This window comes from Gopherus evgoodei, chromosome 1 (genome assembly GCF_007399415.2).
Source record: "Gopherus evgoodei ecotype Sinaloan lineage chromosome 1, rGopEvg1_v1.p, whole genome shotgun sequence".
Taxonomy (NCBI): domain Eukaryota; kingdom Metazoa; phylum Chordata; order Testudines; family Testudinidae; genus Gopherus; species Gopherus evgoodei.
The window spans coordinates 140062453-140078436 of record NC_044322.1 but is presented as its reverse complement, the minus strand read 5'-3'; the positions used below and the strand labels follow the sequence as shown (position 1 = coordinate 140078436).

At 39.6% G+C, this 15984-nt stretch overlaps 1 protein-coding gene across 4 annotated transcripts in view; it reads right to left on the bottom strand.

Annotated features, from left to right (window-relative positions):
* The window catches only part of CDKL5 (cyclin dependent kinase like 5), a 206665-nt gene that overhangs the window by 116477 nt on the left and 74204 nt on the right, over positions 1-15984 (bottom strand). For all 4 annotated transcript variants that reach the window (XM_030574189.1, XM_030574182.1, XM_030574193.1 and 1 more), the window contains 2 exons: positions 12243-12470; positions 11205-11239 (listed from right to left, as the gene is read on the bottom strand). In XM_030574189.1, the coding sequence (XP_030430049.1) occupies positions 11205-11239; positions 12243-12306 (99 nt within the window). In that variant the 5' untranslated portion in view covers positions 12307-12470. The remainder of the gene's footprint in view (positions 1-11204; positions 11240-12242; positions 12471-15984) is intronic.

Here is a 15984-nt window from a genome sequence, read left to right as displayed (position 1 = left end):
TGAGCCTTCAGTACTGGACTATTGTGCCTTCATTGCCACAGCTAACTGTGGAAGTTTGATACAGCTCTCTTCAGCTCAATGAATGTACTTTAGTAAAGGTCTTGCATGTGTAAAGTCTCTTCATGATTGGTGAAGAGGCAGGAACTCTGTCTGCCTGCCCACCCGAAGGGATGGATCAACAACCTGCCAACCAGCACAGCAACTTGAAGTAAGGGCAGTCTACAGATAAACCCCAGGATCTGGGGCAAGTGACTAGGCAAGCCCCAGTAAACTGGGCTAGCGGGGCCATGCCCCAAACTGAAGAGACTTGTAGGAAGTAGCCCAGGGAAGTGGGGAAGGCGATCCATCTCTCCTATCTAGGGGTTGAGCTACACAGGGCCCTGGGCTGGGACCTGGTAGAGAGGGAGTGCCTAGGGCCCCCTATGACCCTCTCTGACCTTACAGGCTGCCTGGCCACAGAAGACTATCACACCATGAAAAAAAGCATCTTCCAACAGAGTCAAAACATGCTGGTGAATACTGAACACTAATTACACTATCATTAATTTAAAAAATATTTTAAAAGATGAAAAGCAGTAAGCTTTCCAAAGAGGCATCCAGCAGGGGCAATGACAGACAATGTCAAGTTCTTTCTAGCTATCACCAGCTGTTAGAAGTAAAACAATGGTAACCGGGGCTAGGCATAAAGCACAACAATGCTGTACAGAAAAGTTCAGAAGGTCTGGACTTCACACAAGCAATGCTTAAAGACAGAAAGCAATACAAAGAAAGCATGTCTAAAATGAATGGAAATGCATAGAAGACTGATAATGGGAATACTGACTGTATGCACAAAACAGGATATTGAAAATTCAATGCTGATATATTCTGGCCATTGATCCAGAAAATATCTTCCTACAGTAAGACACAACATAGGAGCCTTAATGCCATTAATCTTTCAAGCTAATGGTAAAACTGGACAATGGGCACTGCCAAGACACCTAAATACTGCGCTGATTGTCAGCAACGGCATGGTTGTGTAAGCAGAGCAACTCTTGGGGTGCTCTAAACAAGATGCAGGTAGAAATGGCCTTGTAATGAGCAACAACAGGATTAAGGGAGTGCAAAGCTGAGCATAACTACACCTTTGAGTATGCGCACACACTCTTGCGATGTGTTCCCTATAGCTAGGTCACACTGGAGGATCTAGCCCATCTTTTTACTTCATTTCTAATAGGATTTGTTAAACCTGAAATAGTTTATTTTTTAAAAATGGAAGCAATTATATAATTTCATCCTATAGCCCATAAAATGGATGATTTGGGGTCATATTACAGGACTAGTATGCAAACTTATGCTATGCATGAGGACAGGCAAGTAACCTTTGGAATAAATACCTATATCTTTTGGCCTTCTGTGTTGGGGTGGACTCCCCATAATAGCCCTGCAAGAGCTGACTTAGGCCAGGTGAGCCCAGTCAGCTACTTAGGCTGAAAGCAGGGGAGATTTAGGTTGGAGGCAGTTAATTAAGGACAGATTCACCTGCACAGGAACAAGCAGGGCCTGTTTAAAGCCAGGTAGCTGGCTGCTGAGAGAGAGGGACAGGATACAGGGAATTAGGCTACAGTCACTCCTTTGGCTGGAAGGAGTTGGAGGCTGACATATTGAGAATGCGGGGGGGGGGGGGGAAGCTGAGCATGTAGGAAGAAACCCAGGGAAACAGCAGCAAGAGGTAGACTGTGGCTGCTTGTTACGGGGTGCCTGCGCTGGAACCCAGTGTAGAGAGAGGGTTTGGGTTCCCTTACCAGCCACTGGGGAGTGGCAAGGGCATTGGAGGTGCCAGTCAGGCAGCAGGTCTGGAAAGACTGAATTCCCTGGAAGAGGAGGACTTTAGTGACCTGGCCAGATGGCCAAGCCATAGAGAGAAAGCTGCAGACCCGGGAGTGAGCAGGCAGCAGAGTGAGACTAGATAGGGAATGATAACACTGAAGGGTGAACACAAGCTGTCAGAGCGAATCCCGAGGACGGCCAGCAGGAGGCACCGCTCAAGATAAGCGGACCCCATGACAGCTTTATTTAGATATCCTTTTATCTTGAAAGTGTAGAGATGATGTAAGTAAAGTCTGACTTCTCAAATCTCTTAAAATCCAAAATGTCTTGAACTTATTTCTCTGACTGCATTCCTCTGCAAGAATAAAACAGCTAAACATATTCCTGTAAATCAATTTGTGACCCTGGAACATTGTCTGTTGGGCCTTAAGGTTACTTTGCTAATTCTGTCTTAAGAAACCTGTTAGCTGCTAATCTGGTTGAATTTACATTATTCATGCTGGTTTTTGTCAAGCAAAACAGGTAACACTCAACTTAGTCACATTTCTCACTTTGTCATAAGATATCAGATGCAGTCTGCAAAAGGTCATTTACAAAGTTTTGTGGAGTCTTCTAGCCTTCAGTGGGGGAAAACCCTATTAATCTGGGTGTTAGCTGGACAATTTAAATAGTGCTCATTTGATTCTGCAGGCAGAAGAGCATTATGATGTTACAGTTAACTCAGCCAGTCCTCCCTCCAACTCTCCAGTTCATTTGGATAGATCTGTCCCATTGGCTGGAAACACTAACTGATGCTGCAGGTCAGGACTGGAGTATTTGCAAGAGTTGGGTGTGTGGTACAGAGGTTCAGGACTGAAATAGTGGGAGCTGCTTCAGCTTAGGAGTTCTACTGGCTCAGAAGAAGTGAGGCTGGAGTTATAAGTTATGACTCCCTCCACACTATACCTGGCTCAGCCAAGATGATTCATCTTTGCCCAGTCAACTGTTTTTCAGCTCAGCTAAACAGTGCCCATTCTGTGCTACAGGCACATATTCTACAGCACCAACTGGGCACAGTCAAAGTGAGAGTTGACCACGGCAGGTAGCAGTGTTTGGGTTTAAGATTACGGTTACTGAAGGGAGGGAGGGAGGACTGGCAGAGTTACCGATGATGTGACAGTGTTGCTGCTCAAAGACTCCTGCCTGCACCAAAAAATGGGTAGTATCAAAAGGAATATGAAAATGCTAAAACAGAGAAGAGGAGGAGTATTTTAGATTACTTAACACTAATATTTGGGTTTAGTGGCAGCACCCTGTAAAATTGCTATAGCTTCAGGAATAGAGATTGTTGCATATGTAGGGCAAGCTGGCAGGTGGTTGGAGGGGCAAAAACAAGGTGTCTGATCCTCTGATGAATATTGGCACAACCAGTCATGCTGGTCCCAAAAACACATAGAAATGATAAGAGTGGGAGATTTATTGAAATATACTTACCACTGGAAAAATCTAGATTTCTAGATATTGATGAAGTAGGTACGAATGGATATAAGGGTATGTCTACACTACACACCAGATCGGCAGGCAGCAATCGATCCAGTGGGGGTTGATTTATCACGTCGAGCGCTCTCCCATCGACTCCTGTACTCCACCGCCACGAGATGTGCAAGTGGAATAGAGCAGTCGACTCACCGCAGTAAATTGATCTAAGTACGTCAATCTAAGTTGCTTAACTTAGATCAATCCCCACCCTGCCCCAGTGTAGATCAAGCCTAAGAAAGTTCTTTTCTTGTACACACTCATTCTGTTGTCATACTTTCTCTGATTAATCTCATTGGCTCACTCGGTTCAAATCCTGAAAGCATTCTAGTTTGAACATCACTCCATTTGGAAGCAAAATCCATCTATTTATTCAGATCTTCCATTAATGGGAAATATTTGACTTCCCTTTGGCAGTACATCTCCTGTCTGGAATTTCTCAGTCTGCAGTTGGCTGAGACATCAGATTGTAAGAGTGTATTTGCCATATTTGGAGGGAGAAGTGTGCCTGTCTGCTCTAGTTTATTTCCATAAATTGTATTCAGTTATGGGCTTATAACATAACAATCATGACTCTACTTGGTTAAAGTGAATGCCTCTATCCCCAAAACTACATGAAATGTCTCAAATCACTGTATTTGGAGTATGCTCAACTGTACGGTGTGCAGAATTTTAAACTTCAAGGTAGGCCTACAATCTGACAGATTCTTTTTTCATTGCTTCAGTTAACAGCAGTGTTTCTCAACCAGAGGTCTGGGGTCCCCTGGGGGGTCACGAGCATGTTTCAGGGGGTCCATCAAGGAGGATCAGTGTTTGGCTTTCTGCCCTGGGCCCCAGTAAGTCTAAGTCCCACTGCATGGGGCTGAAGCATAGGGCACTGAGTCCCACCACCTGGGGCTAAAGCAGAAGCAACTTAGCTTCATGGGACCTTGGGCAATTGCCCTGCTTGCTACCCTTTAATGCCAGCCCTTTCTCTTTATATAGAGAGAACCAATTATTGCGGCACAGGAGGGCCATAGAGTTTTTACAGCATGTTTTTTGGGGAGCAGGGGGTGCTCAATGAAAAAGGTTGAGAACCCCTGGTTTATAGTACACTGCAATATTATAGATAATTGGTTAGTAGCACTGCCTATTAAGGCTGCCTGACACTTCCCATAAGACACTGTATTCAATTGATTATTAAAAACTATCTGAAACCTCAACCATTTGGACTGAAAATTTCCATACTGGATGTCCGTCGGGTGTCTTTGGACTATGTGTGTATTTTTCCCCTTGCGGGGAAATTGCAGCCTTTTAATGGTTCAACCATTTCCATAAACAGAGATTGTTTTGCCTATGTATTTTCCCTACGTTAAAAAAAAATCTTGAGACGTTTTCTCTGAAATGCTCTTGTGCATCCATGCTTTGGTGTCTGACAAAAAGGTCATCCGCTGCCAATGGTCTAACTTTTGCCTTCCCTGTAAAAGTCTGCCCAAATTTGGAGTTCAGTTAAGATTTTACAATTTTAACAGCTAAAAATCTCAAAAGATTCCATCCTCATTGAGCCTCTCAGCTCCCAGTACTGACAATTTGTGAAGTCACTATCCCTACTGAGCAACTATGCATGATCCCTCCAGTCATGGGCTACAGGAGTGAAGCTGGACTTCCTCTGTAATTGCTGTGCACGGGTGTGATTTGGGCACTGCTCCCTCCTGCTGGCACCAAGGCAGCACAGAAAAGGGAGTGATTTGAATGGAGTGGGGACAAACTGGACAGAGCATTGAAAGAAAGGAACAGACTGGGACAAGGAGACAGACTGGGACTTGAAGTGGGGGGATGGGTGGGGGTTCAACTGGAGCTAGCCAGGCAAAAAGACAGGGAGCCCAAGGGGAAGAGGAAGGACAGGCTAGAACTGATTTGGCAAGGAGAGTGGGACACAGATTGGACAAGGTGCTGAGGAAGGAGGGAACTGGAACTGGCTGGACCAGGAGACTGGGACTAAGAACCTAGTAGAGAGTTAGTAGGGAGGGAAAGGAAAAATTGTGTCAATGAGCTGGGGTGCAAAGACAGAACTGGGTCGGCACAAAGAGACTGGAATAAGAAGCCAGGTACATTAAAATAGAGATTGGATGAGCAACCTAGAGTGGGAGATTAGGAGCCCGTAGAGAGGAGTTGGGGCCGGGGGAGGGGGAAGACTGATCCAATGAGGAGTACTGGGCTAGGTTTTGTTGGGCAAAGAGAAGACGTGAATAGGAAAGAAAAAAGTGTGTCCACTGAAGCACACTCTCAGCCTGGAACGGAATCCAAGAGTACTGAGTGTCATCATTCCTCTGATGTCTGCAAATATCTGTGAAGCATACCAACAAAATATAAGACTTATTTTCCCCACCCCAACCAGTGCTAGTCCACAGAGGAGATGATGCCGTCAGTTCCTCAAGTGGCAGAGTTCTATGCAGTGGATCTAAAAGGTTCCAACCCTGCTAATGCACCATGTGGGTGTCATCATGATCCCACATGATGGAATTTCAGGTATATTTTTAGATTTTTTTTAAAAGCAAAAAAACTAAAAATTCCACACAAAATGCTACATTAAGAGAACATTAAGGTTGCAAAGACTAGCATTTAAAGGTAGAAAATACCATAATTAAGGATGCTTGTGCAATCTCAGTTTGGCTCCTTTGTTTCCATGCATTATGATAGAGTCTTTAATTACATGATCACATACTGTTCTTTCCACAGGAGTCCTGTCCCCTTCAGTCCACAGAATGGAACTGCTCTGGGATGAATCAATCTTGTGTAGTGAAGAAAGCTGTTCCTTGCTTCATTTGATGCAGAAGTTGGAAGGTGTGTGGAAACAAGACCGAAAGAAGGGAAAGGAAACTCATGGTTCAGGCAGCTGATGGCTGTCTCTGCCACAGATTTTCTATGCAAGCTAGCAAATCACCTAAACTAAACTTTTCATAGGTGGTCACTAGTTGCATTTTTCATTTTCTGGGTACATGATTTGAGTTCCTGGTATCTGATTTGCAGAAATGCTGAGCTCTCACCGCAGTAACTGAAGTCAAAGGAAGCTATGCTCTGACATATGAAGTGCTAAGTACTCTGGAAAAACAGGCATTTCAAATCGGTCCCTAAAAGGTAGTGGATGCTTTTGACTAACCTCTATGCCTCCATTCCCCTTCTATAAAATGGAGATAAAACCCCTCACGTCACAGGGGTTTTGTAAAAATAATTTCATTAATATTTGTGAAGCACTCATACTAGAGTGCTAGAGAAAAGCCAATAAGGAGATTAATAATTATCTCTTCAGAACAAGGTTTGATGCATGTACAGTAAATAAAGGCATGGGGTGAAGAAGAAATATTAGTTATCCTGGAGGAGTTTACTTTTGCATTCATGATGATACACCCTTAGAACAGAATAGGTAGGTGTCAAAAATTAGGTTTTTATTTTGTATAGCCCATTCTCCCCTTATCTAAGCATATAAACACACACACACACACACACACACACACCACATTACAATAGATATGAAGTTTACCAATAGTAAGTCACTATATCTTTTGATTACTTTGCAGTTATGGGACCAGATTCTCAGCTGATATAAATTTACATCAGCAGAAAATCAGGACCATTGCATATTACACCACTCTGTCTCTAAAGATCAGTAGTTAAATTCCTGCATTCTGATTCTCAGGAATAAATTGCTACTTCTGGGAAAGAAAGGAAAACTGCATTTACTGAGGGATCATTACTAGGGAGGACGGTAAACTTCTGACAATTTGGTAGGATTTCCAGTCTATGTCCAAGAAACTCCTTTACTGGAATAGTGTGGATGTTGCGGATCAGGACTGAGTTGCATTAGCACAGCTGTGTTGGGAAGCCTAAACAGCCCCTACCAGCATTAAACGTGGGTCAAGCCACCATTATCAGTCCATCATTTTCATAAGCACTAAATCTGCCCATTGTATTTTTAAGCTATACAGAAGGAAAATGAAAATTACTTATTTAAAATATGAGATAAATAGTGCAGCATGTCACATCCATCAGTGAGATGAAAGGCTGTGATAACCAGGGCATAATGGAAGCTTTTTGTCACAGCAGACACATAGGTCTAACTTGACTCTCACTGAACTGGTCTACATGACAGACTTAAAAAAAGCTGGAATGTCATTCATTTTAGATAAGCAATTTCTATTCCAACCACACGAAGTGAGGAGGCACAGTATGTAAGTATTATACGAAGATTTGAACTGAGTGAGAGTATGTGGGAAACTTGCTTTCCACTCAACTCCAAATTTCACTCAGTCATAAAAATAAACGTTTTAAATCAAAATAATCAGCAATGAAGTAGTAAAAATGTTGACATGTATGGCAGGGCTATATTTTATAAGACAAACACACTTCTGTATGCAAGCATGTGTACATTCACATTCATACACAAATACCATAATTTTGTGAAGAATCAGGTAACAGTACATGAAAACTAGCCTATTTAGTGTTTAAATCTCCATGTCCTGGAATAAACATGAAATTTTCATATAAAATCAGCACTTCAGTGTTTGTTTACTTGAACACCTCAAAGTGCACAACTGTACACTTTTCTTTTTGGCTTGCAAATGGATTTTCTTTTTTAAGTGGCAGCTCTTAACAATTGTTATCGTTAGAGAAATGACAGCTCTGAAACCTGAGAAGAATGACAGAAGTTCCTGCTCCTTAAAGCTAATTACAGGCCACCTGTAGACTTGATTCAAATGACAATGTACTTGATTTATACTTCTCTTTGCAGACATAGGGAAAAGTTTAAACTGTGCAGAAACAGAAGAGCAGCATACCATTGCATAGTACCTCATTCTTACCCTTTATGTTAGTAGTAGTAGTAGTAATGTGTCATCACACTTGGAGCTGCAACATGGGAGAAATATACCCAGCCTGGACAATCATGGAGGAAGAGATGTTCCAAGAACTTAACTGTTTTACAGCAGAATTTTTGCCATTCAGAGAACTCTTCTTAAAAAGTAGGTATTTTGTACTAATATCTTTTTGTACTATTTGAAACTTTTAAACATTTTTATTTATAATTTTTGGGACTGTCAGTTAATCGCAGTTAACTCAAGTGATTAACTCAAAAAATATTAATCACAGGTTTAATCGCACTGTTAACCAAAAGAATGCCAATTGAAATGTATTAAATATTTTGGATGTTTTTCTACATTTTCATATATATTGTATTCTCTGTTGCAACTGAAATCAAAGTGTATTTTTTATTACAAATATTTCCACTGTAAAATAAGAAATTGCACTACAGTACTTTTATGAGGTGAATTGAAAAATATTATTTCTTTTATCATGAAAATGCAACTTACAAATGTAGATTTTCGTTTGTCACATAACTGCACTCAAAAACAAAATAATAAAAAACTTCAGAGCCTATAGGTCCACTCTGTCCTACTTCTTGTTCAGCCAAATGCTAAGACAAAAAAGTTTCTTTACATTTACAAGAGATAATGCTGCCCTCTTCTTGTTTACAGTGTCACCAGAAAGTGAGAACAAGCGTGCATGGCACTTTTGTAGCCAGCATTGCACAGTATTTACGTGCCAGATGTGCTAAACGTTCGTATGCCCCTTCAAGCTTCAGCCACCATTCCAAAGGACATGCTTCCATGCTGATGGTGCTTGTTAAAAAAATAATGTGACAATTAAATTTGTGACTGAATTCCTCGAGGGAGAGTTGTATGTCCCTCACCCTGTTTTACTTGCATTCTGTCATATATTTCATGTTACAGCAATCTTGGATGATGACCCAACATATGTTGTTCATTTTAAAAACACTTTACAAAACACAAAGAAGGTACCAATGTGAGATTTCTAAAACAGTTACAGTTCTCGACCCAAGGTTTCAGAATCTGAAGTGCCTTCCAAAATCTGAGTGGGATGAGGTGTGGCACATGCTTTCAGAACAAAAGAACCACCAAAAAAGAAAATCAACCTTCTGCTGGTGGCATCTGACTCAGAATGAAAATGAACATGCGCCGGACCGCACTGATTTGGATTGTTATCGCGCAGGACCTGCCATCCGTATGGACACATGTCCTCAGGAATGGTGGTTGAAGCATGAAGGGGCATATGAATCTTTAGTGCACCTGGCACATAAATATCTCATGACACTGGCTAAAACAGTGCCAGGAGAACACCTGTTCTCACTTTCAGGTGACATTGTAAACAAGAAGCGGGCAACATTATCTCCTGCAAATGTAAACAAACTTGTTTGTCTGAGCGACTGGCTGAACAAGAAATAGAACTGGGTGAACTTGCAGGCTCTAAAATGATACAGTTTTATTTTTGATATGTTTTGTACACAGTTCTATATTTGTAAGCTCAACTTTCATGATAAAGAGACTGCACTACAGTACTTGTATTAGATGAACTGAAAAATACTATTTATTTTGTTTTTTACAGAGCAAATACTTGTAATCAAAAATAAATATAAACAGTGTACATTTGTATTGAATCAATAGATTAGAAAATGTGGAAAACAATCCAAAAATATTTAAATAAATGGTATTATTGTTTAACAGTGTGATTAATTGCATGATTAATCGTGATTACATTTATTAATCACGCAATTAATCATGATTATGTTTTTTTAATCACGTGACAGGCCTACTAATTTTATAATACATAGTCAAGATAGTCAATCTATAAATGGCAATTTCATACAATCCTAAGGACTAAGTATCCCAAGTTGAACTTAAACATCTGAAACTAGATTTAGGAGGTAGGCATTACATGTTCAACAATTTTTATTTTATTTTAAATAGCTTTTCAAGTAAAAGGCAAGAGGGACAAAGCAATAAGAACACAAAAGAAGAAAATGAAAGTGTAAATACACTATCTTTAGTAGACAGTCTACACTAGACATTTTGGTATCTTAACTGCACAGCTGGAAGGGAGGATGAGGTATTTACTTGTTGGACAAGTTCCTCCTAACTTTTTTGTCAGTTTTGATCCTTCCCTTCCTTCACATCAGCACCACTCTTCATTCCCTTTACACTGATCCCATGAAAGCAATTTTATATATACATATATATACATAGACATACACATACACACACACACTAACCAGATGGCAAAATTGGAATTTATGCAAGAAACCCAATTTACATGTGCCTCAGTTATTTTTTTTGGCAAACCTCAAATATAGTGTATCATGTCCAAAAGCACAGCGACTAAGATAAGGAATGAGCAACCCCATCACACATTCCCAGATACATTAAGTGATTCATTTTGTTTCAGGCACACTGAATTTCAAACTCCATTCGCATTTTCAAAACCGTTTTTTCTGTTTTTCATTTGTCCTTTGCCAGATTAAAGTGAATATTCTTTTACTGCAGTTAGATTATCAAACAGCAGCCATGGAAATTCCATGTATCAGTCCTGAACAATTTGTTGCCACGTTACAGAAACCAACCAGATATATTGTATTAGCAAGATATGATTAATTACACAACAATAGTCTCCACTAGAATGTTTTGAATCATTCAACAATTTTTTTTTTTTAATCCAACTCTCAATTTTAATTCCCAGGACTACATCTGAAGCATGACCAGACTAGTAACATTTAATATGTTCTCTGAATTTGTTCAACAGTTTGTGTGTTAGAATTTATAACTGTCTTTTTGATTATATCTTACCCTAGATGCAGCTGTTTCTTGTCACAATATAGTGAAATCAGGACCCTGAACAACTGATTGCAGACCAAGGCCTGTCCCAAACAAGGCAGCAAAATGTATGTCTAATATATATTAAACAACCCAGGTCTCACTCTCCACGTTAAAAATTTCATTCTTGCTTTCATCCATGGACCAACATCTATGTACAATTAAAAGCACTCTATTTACCTTGTGTCTGCATTTAAGTACAACCCCATAGGCTCCTGAAGCACAAAGGAAAAAAAAACCAAAAACAGATTAATTACCATGCTGTGGGAAAAGTAAGCAAAATATTCTACATTTCACAGCTGTCTAATATGTATTATGGATGCATTGTTCCCAATACAATCTTCTTACACTTGCAGCTAAAATGCTTTGTTGCATTTCTGTGTAGCAAAATTTAAAAATGAAGCTGCTTGTAAGTATATGATTTTAAAATTCTTCTGTGATTTCCTTATTTTTAGAAATATGCATATGCAAGAAAAACTGGAATAACTGCACATTCCTGTAATAAGTGGCTGTAGTATAGACAGACAACTACTGGACTTGTTTTTAAAAAAAATAAAATAAAATAAAATAAAAAATTGTGATTTCATGTACATTCTGGTACATCTACTTTTTATTTACTTTTAAGGCATCTTTCAGGGCTTATTTACACTGAAAATGTTATAGCAGCATAGATGTAGCGGCATTCTCCTATTGGTATAGGTAATCCACCCCCTTGAGAAGGAGCTGCTAAATTGATGTAAGAATTCTTCTGTTGACGTAGCACTGCCTGTCTACATGGAGACTTAGGTCAGCTTAACTTCACTGCTCAAGATATAGATTTTTCACACCCTGACACATCAGGGTTCAGTTGGATTTGTAATAAGATAGTTTTTCCATTTTTTTAGGACATCCTGACAACTTAAAAATTAGACAATGGTTTTATTACTTAATATGCTGACTTATATATGTAAATAATAATTTTGTCTAGCTCCGTAATGTCCATAGTTATGGATATCAATTGTCATAGAAATCAGAGAAATAATTTTTTTTGTGCAGCCTGGATAACAATGATTTATTTTTTAAGAACAAAATGACTCCCAACATTAAAGTAATCTTGAGAAATAACATTTTGCAGAATTTCATCTCATGGGAAAGTCTTTATTTTTTCTGTTTAATAATATATAACTAGCCTCTGAATTCTGCTAATTCTAATTCATATTTCATTAAGAACTGACTTACCTTCACCTACAACCCCAAGGATCTCAAATTTATTCATCACATTACCAATGTTAAGAATCTTCATGAAGACAAATTCCTCTTGTGATGAGAGCCACAGAGCATGGCACAGAGAAGAATATCTAAAGGATCTGTGGTAGGCAAAACTGAAGACTTTTGACAGGAGAAATCCACATTGATTGACTGGACTTCTTACATACTTGTCCTAGTTTCCAGGAAGCTATTTAATGCCTGGAAAGAAATGAATGGTAAAATTAGCATCAGCAGATCTTGCTTTACAGCACATAAAGGAAAACAATCGCATATATTCACAATATTTACCATCAGCGCTGTGTTATTTGATAAAGAAAATTGCCTCACCCCCTTTCTGGGTTTTACAATGAATAGAGCTCTGCAGCATGTGTAAAGGGAGCCAGCAAAGGTGACTACATATGATATATGGCACAGTCGGTTTTGTAATCCCATATGCAGGACATCATTTAAAATAAAAAAACAGCTTACATAAGAAGTGTTTCCTGCTGGTAGAAGAGAAAAATTGCAGTGATCTACCACAGTGGGTAGTTGAACACACATCTATAAAAGCTAGTGTTTTCCCTTCCATTTATGTTGGCAGCTAGCTACAGAAAAATTGATTGTGATTAGCCAGCTTATTCTTCACTCACTCCCATGATAGAAAATCTTCACTGGAAGAATCCTTACTATGCTAGTTCCTCTTTTTCTATCTTTTATTACACCTAGAAATATTTCTAACACTTTTCATGGTTAAATCTATTAGGAGCATATTAAGAATATGCTGAAAAATGTTTATAAGAATTTTCAAAAAAATTAAATATACTTAGTACTGTACAATACACATATCCTTTCAAAGTTCTATTTGTAGCAAAGTTATACAATTTCAGACAATAAATGTAGTAATTACAAAAAAATGAAATGAACACAAAGAAAGCAAGTTTGTACTCCAGGTAAAGTTTGTCACCTATAGTTTTAGTAGAATGAGAAGTGTATCAAGATTTATTTTGCCATTGTATATAGTATCATCAATACATACACCATTTATTTATTTTAAAATGTAGAGAGAAAAATAAACCACCAATACATTCACTGTAAAAGGGAACAGTTTTCACATCTCAGTGCCCTAGGAATGGGACTACTCATGAGGAACTAGCCTGGAGGATGGGAATAAATCCATAGAACTAAACCAGCACATGGCACAGAGATGGAAGACCTAACTCTGCTGGATTCTGCACACAGAAATAAAACTACATCACTATTTTAGTGTTGCCAATGGATGTTGTTGAGAGTGCTGCTATGAGTTAAACATAACGAAGAGGAGGGATATGAGATAAGGCCAGCATTGTGGTGTTTTTGCCCTGTCAAAAGACCTGGAAGACAAACTTGTTTGTAAAGAAACCAAAAGCTACATACAAAAAAGAGAATCAAATACACAAGAAAAAAAATTGCCAGAGAGAAACAGGATCAACTCAGAAAATAAAATTTATTTTCAACTTTCTATTAAGTATCAGTCAACAATTTCTTTAATGAAGATATTAAACAAGACTAACACCAGTCCCTGTGATAACTAACAATCCAATCACAAAATTTGGTACTTTAGTGTTTATAATTACCCTCTTAACGGCTCTTGTTTTTCATCCAGTTTTAAATGTACATGATAATATTGAAGCCATTATAAATTAGCGGAAAATAATCTTTCATGAGACTCTATATCTAAATCTTTAAGAACCCTAAAGGTATGTCCACATTTCCCTTCATCTACTAATTCTGAAATTCTATAAAAACTGCAACTCAAGTCCGGCAATACCTGTTCCTCTTAAAGCCATGCTGCCTACTATTCATGGTTCAGTTCTTTTACTCATTTTTCTTGATGGGGTCTCTTTCAATATTTGTTCCATATGTTACTGGGGATAAAGGCTAGATCTGCAAGAGAGTTATTGCTAAGCTCACTTTTAAAAAATTAGTATAAGCTTCCTTCCCCAAACCAGTCTTTCAACACATCTCCAATTTACCATCACCTTAAAAAAAAAATGGCACAATAAGTTGATTTGCTAATTACATTAGTACCTCTGGATACATAACATATGGAAAGGCTGTTTTAGAGTTTGAGGGTTTTTTTTTTGTTAGCAAGTTACCAGTCTATCTGCATATAATCAACAGTTCATATTACAACAAATAATTTGTACGTTGTGACACTGTAAGTTAAAACTAATACCTCAAATTCCACCTGAAAACATATTGGCCATGAACAAAGATCACAGAGCACAGGTGCTCCTGATGTGAAACTAGCACTAGTAGGTGTACTACCATTTGCTGCACTAGTTTCAGCTTCAGAACAGTCTTGGTTACACGCAGAACTCCAAAGCGCTCCCGCGGCAGCGCTTTGAAGTGCAAGTGTGGTCGCTCTCCCAGCGCTGCAGGTACTCCACCTCCCCATGGGGATTAGCTTGCAGTGCTGGGAGCCGCGCTCCCAGTGCTGGGGCACTGTTTACACTGATGCTTTGCAGTGCTGTAACTTGCTGCGCTCGGGGGGGTGTTTTTTTCACACCCTTGCGCGAGAAAGTCGTAGCGCTGTAAAGAGCCGGTGTAGCCAAGGCCTAAAGCTCTGTCTACACTACCCCACAGTTTGGACTACAGGGGATGTGAATAGCAGTGCAGGTTGAAGTGCTGCGCTCCAACTTTTTTCTTTTCTATATGAGGGTTGGAAAGGACCTCTGCAGGTCATCTAGTCCAACCCCTTGCTCAAAGCAGGATCAATCCCCAGACAGATTTTTGCACCAGATCACTAAATGGCCTCAAGGATTGAACTCACATCCCTGGATTTAGCAGGCCAATGCTCAAACCACTGAGCTGCCCCTTCTCCGTATGAACTCCTCAAGTGCAAACTAAATAGTTCCTAGTTGGCATTAGTGTAGTTCTGTTTAAAACATATATATCTCAATGCAAACTAGGAACCTTATAGTTTGTGCCCACAGCTTCCACACAGGGGAGTTTCAGCGCACTGCTATTCACACTCCCCCTAGTCCAAACTGTGAGGCCATGCAGACACAGCCTCAGTGTGTAGCTCCATTAAAAGCGCAGTACAATCTAATATTAAGGTGACAAAGGCATAGATAATCATTACAAGATCCAGATAAGAAAAGGTGATAGCCATTAACTCAAATATCCAGCAGCAACCTAGGATCTAGTAATATACCTAAGCAGAAAACGTGCGTCCACACTCTGTTTATCAAGGTACTACTGGAAGAGCAAACAAGGTAACTAGCCTAATTTTAAACAAAGCCAAACCTTAGTTGCTTAAGAACAAAATACCAAGGTTGCTTAAACCTGCTCATGGCATGAAACTGCTACTAACATTTGCGAGACAAGGTGGGTGCAGTAATATCTTTTATTGGACCAACTTCTGTTGGTGAGGGAGACAAGCTTTTGAGCTTCACAGACCTTATCTTCAGGCCTGGGAAACCTGAAGAAGGGCTCTGTATAATCTCGAAAGCTTGCTTCAGGCTATCGCTAACTACAGAGCTTACAGCAGCTCAGCTGCACTGCTTGTGAAGTACCAACGCAGATGCTCTAAGCCGAGAGCTTTCCCAGCGACTTAATTGTTCCGGCCCCAGCAAGTGGCAGTAGCTATGTCAGCAGGAGAGCTGTCCCCACTGGTGCTTAGGTCATGTAAATTACTTTGCTCAGGGAGTTGTTTTATTCACATCCTTGAGTGACAATTTATATACACTTA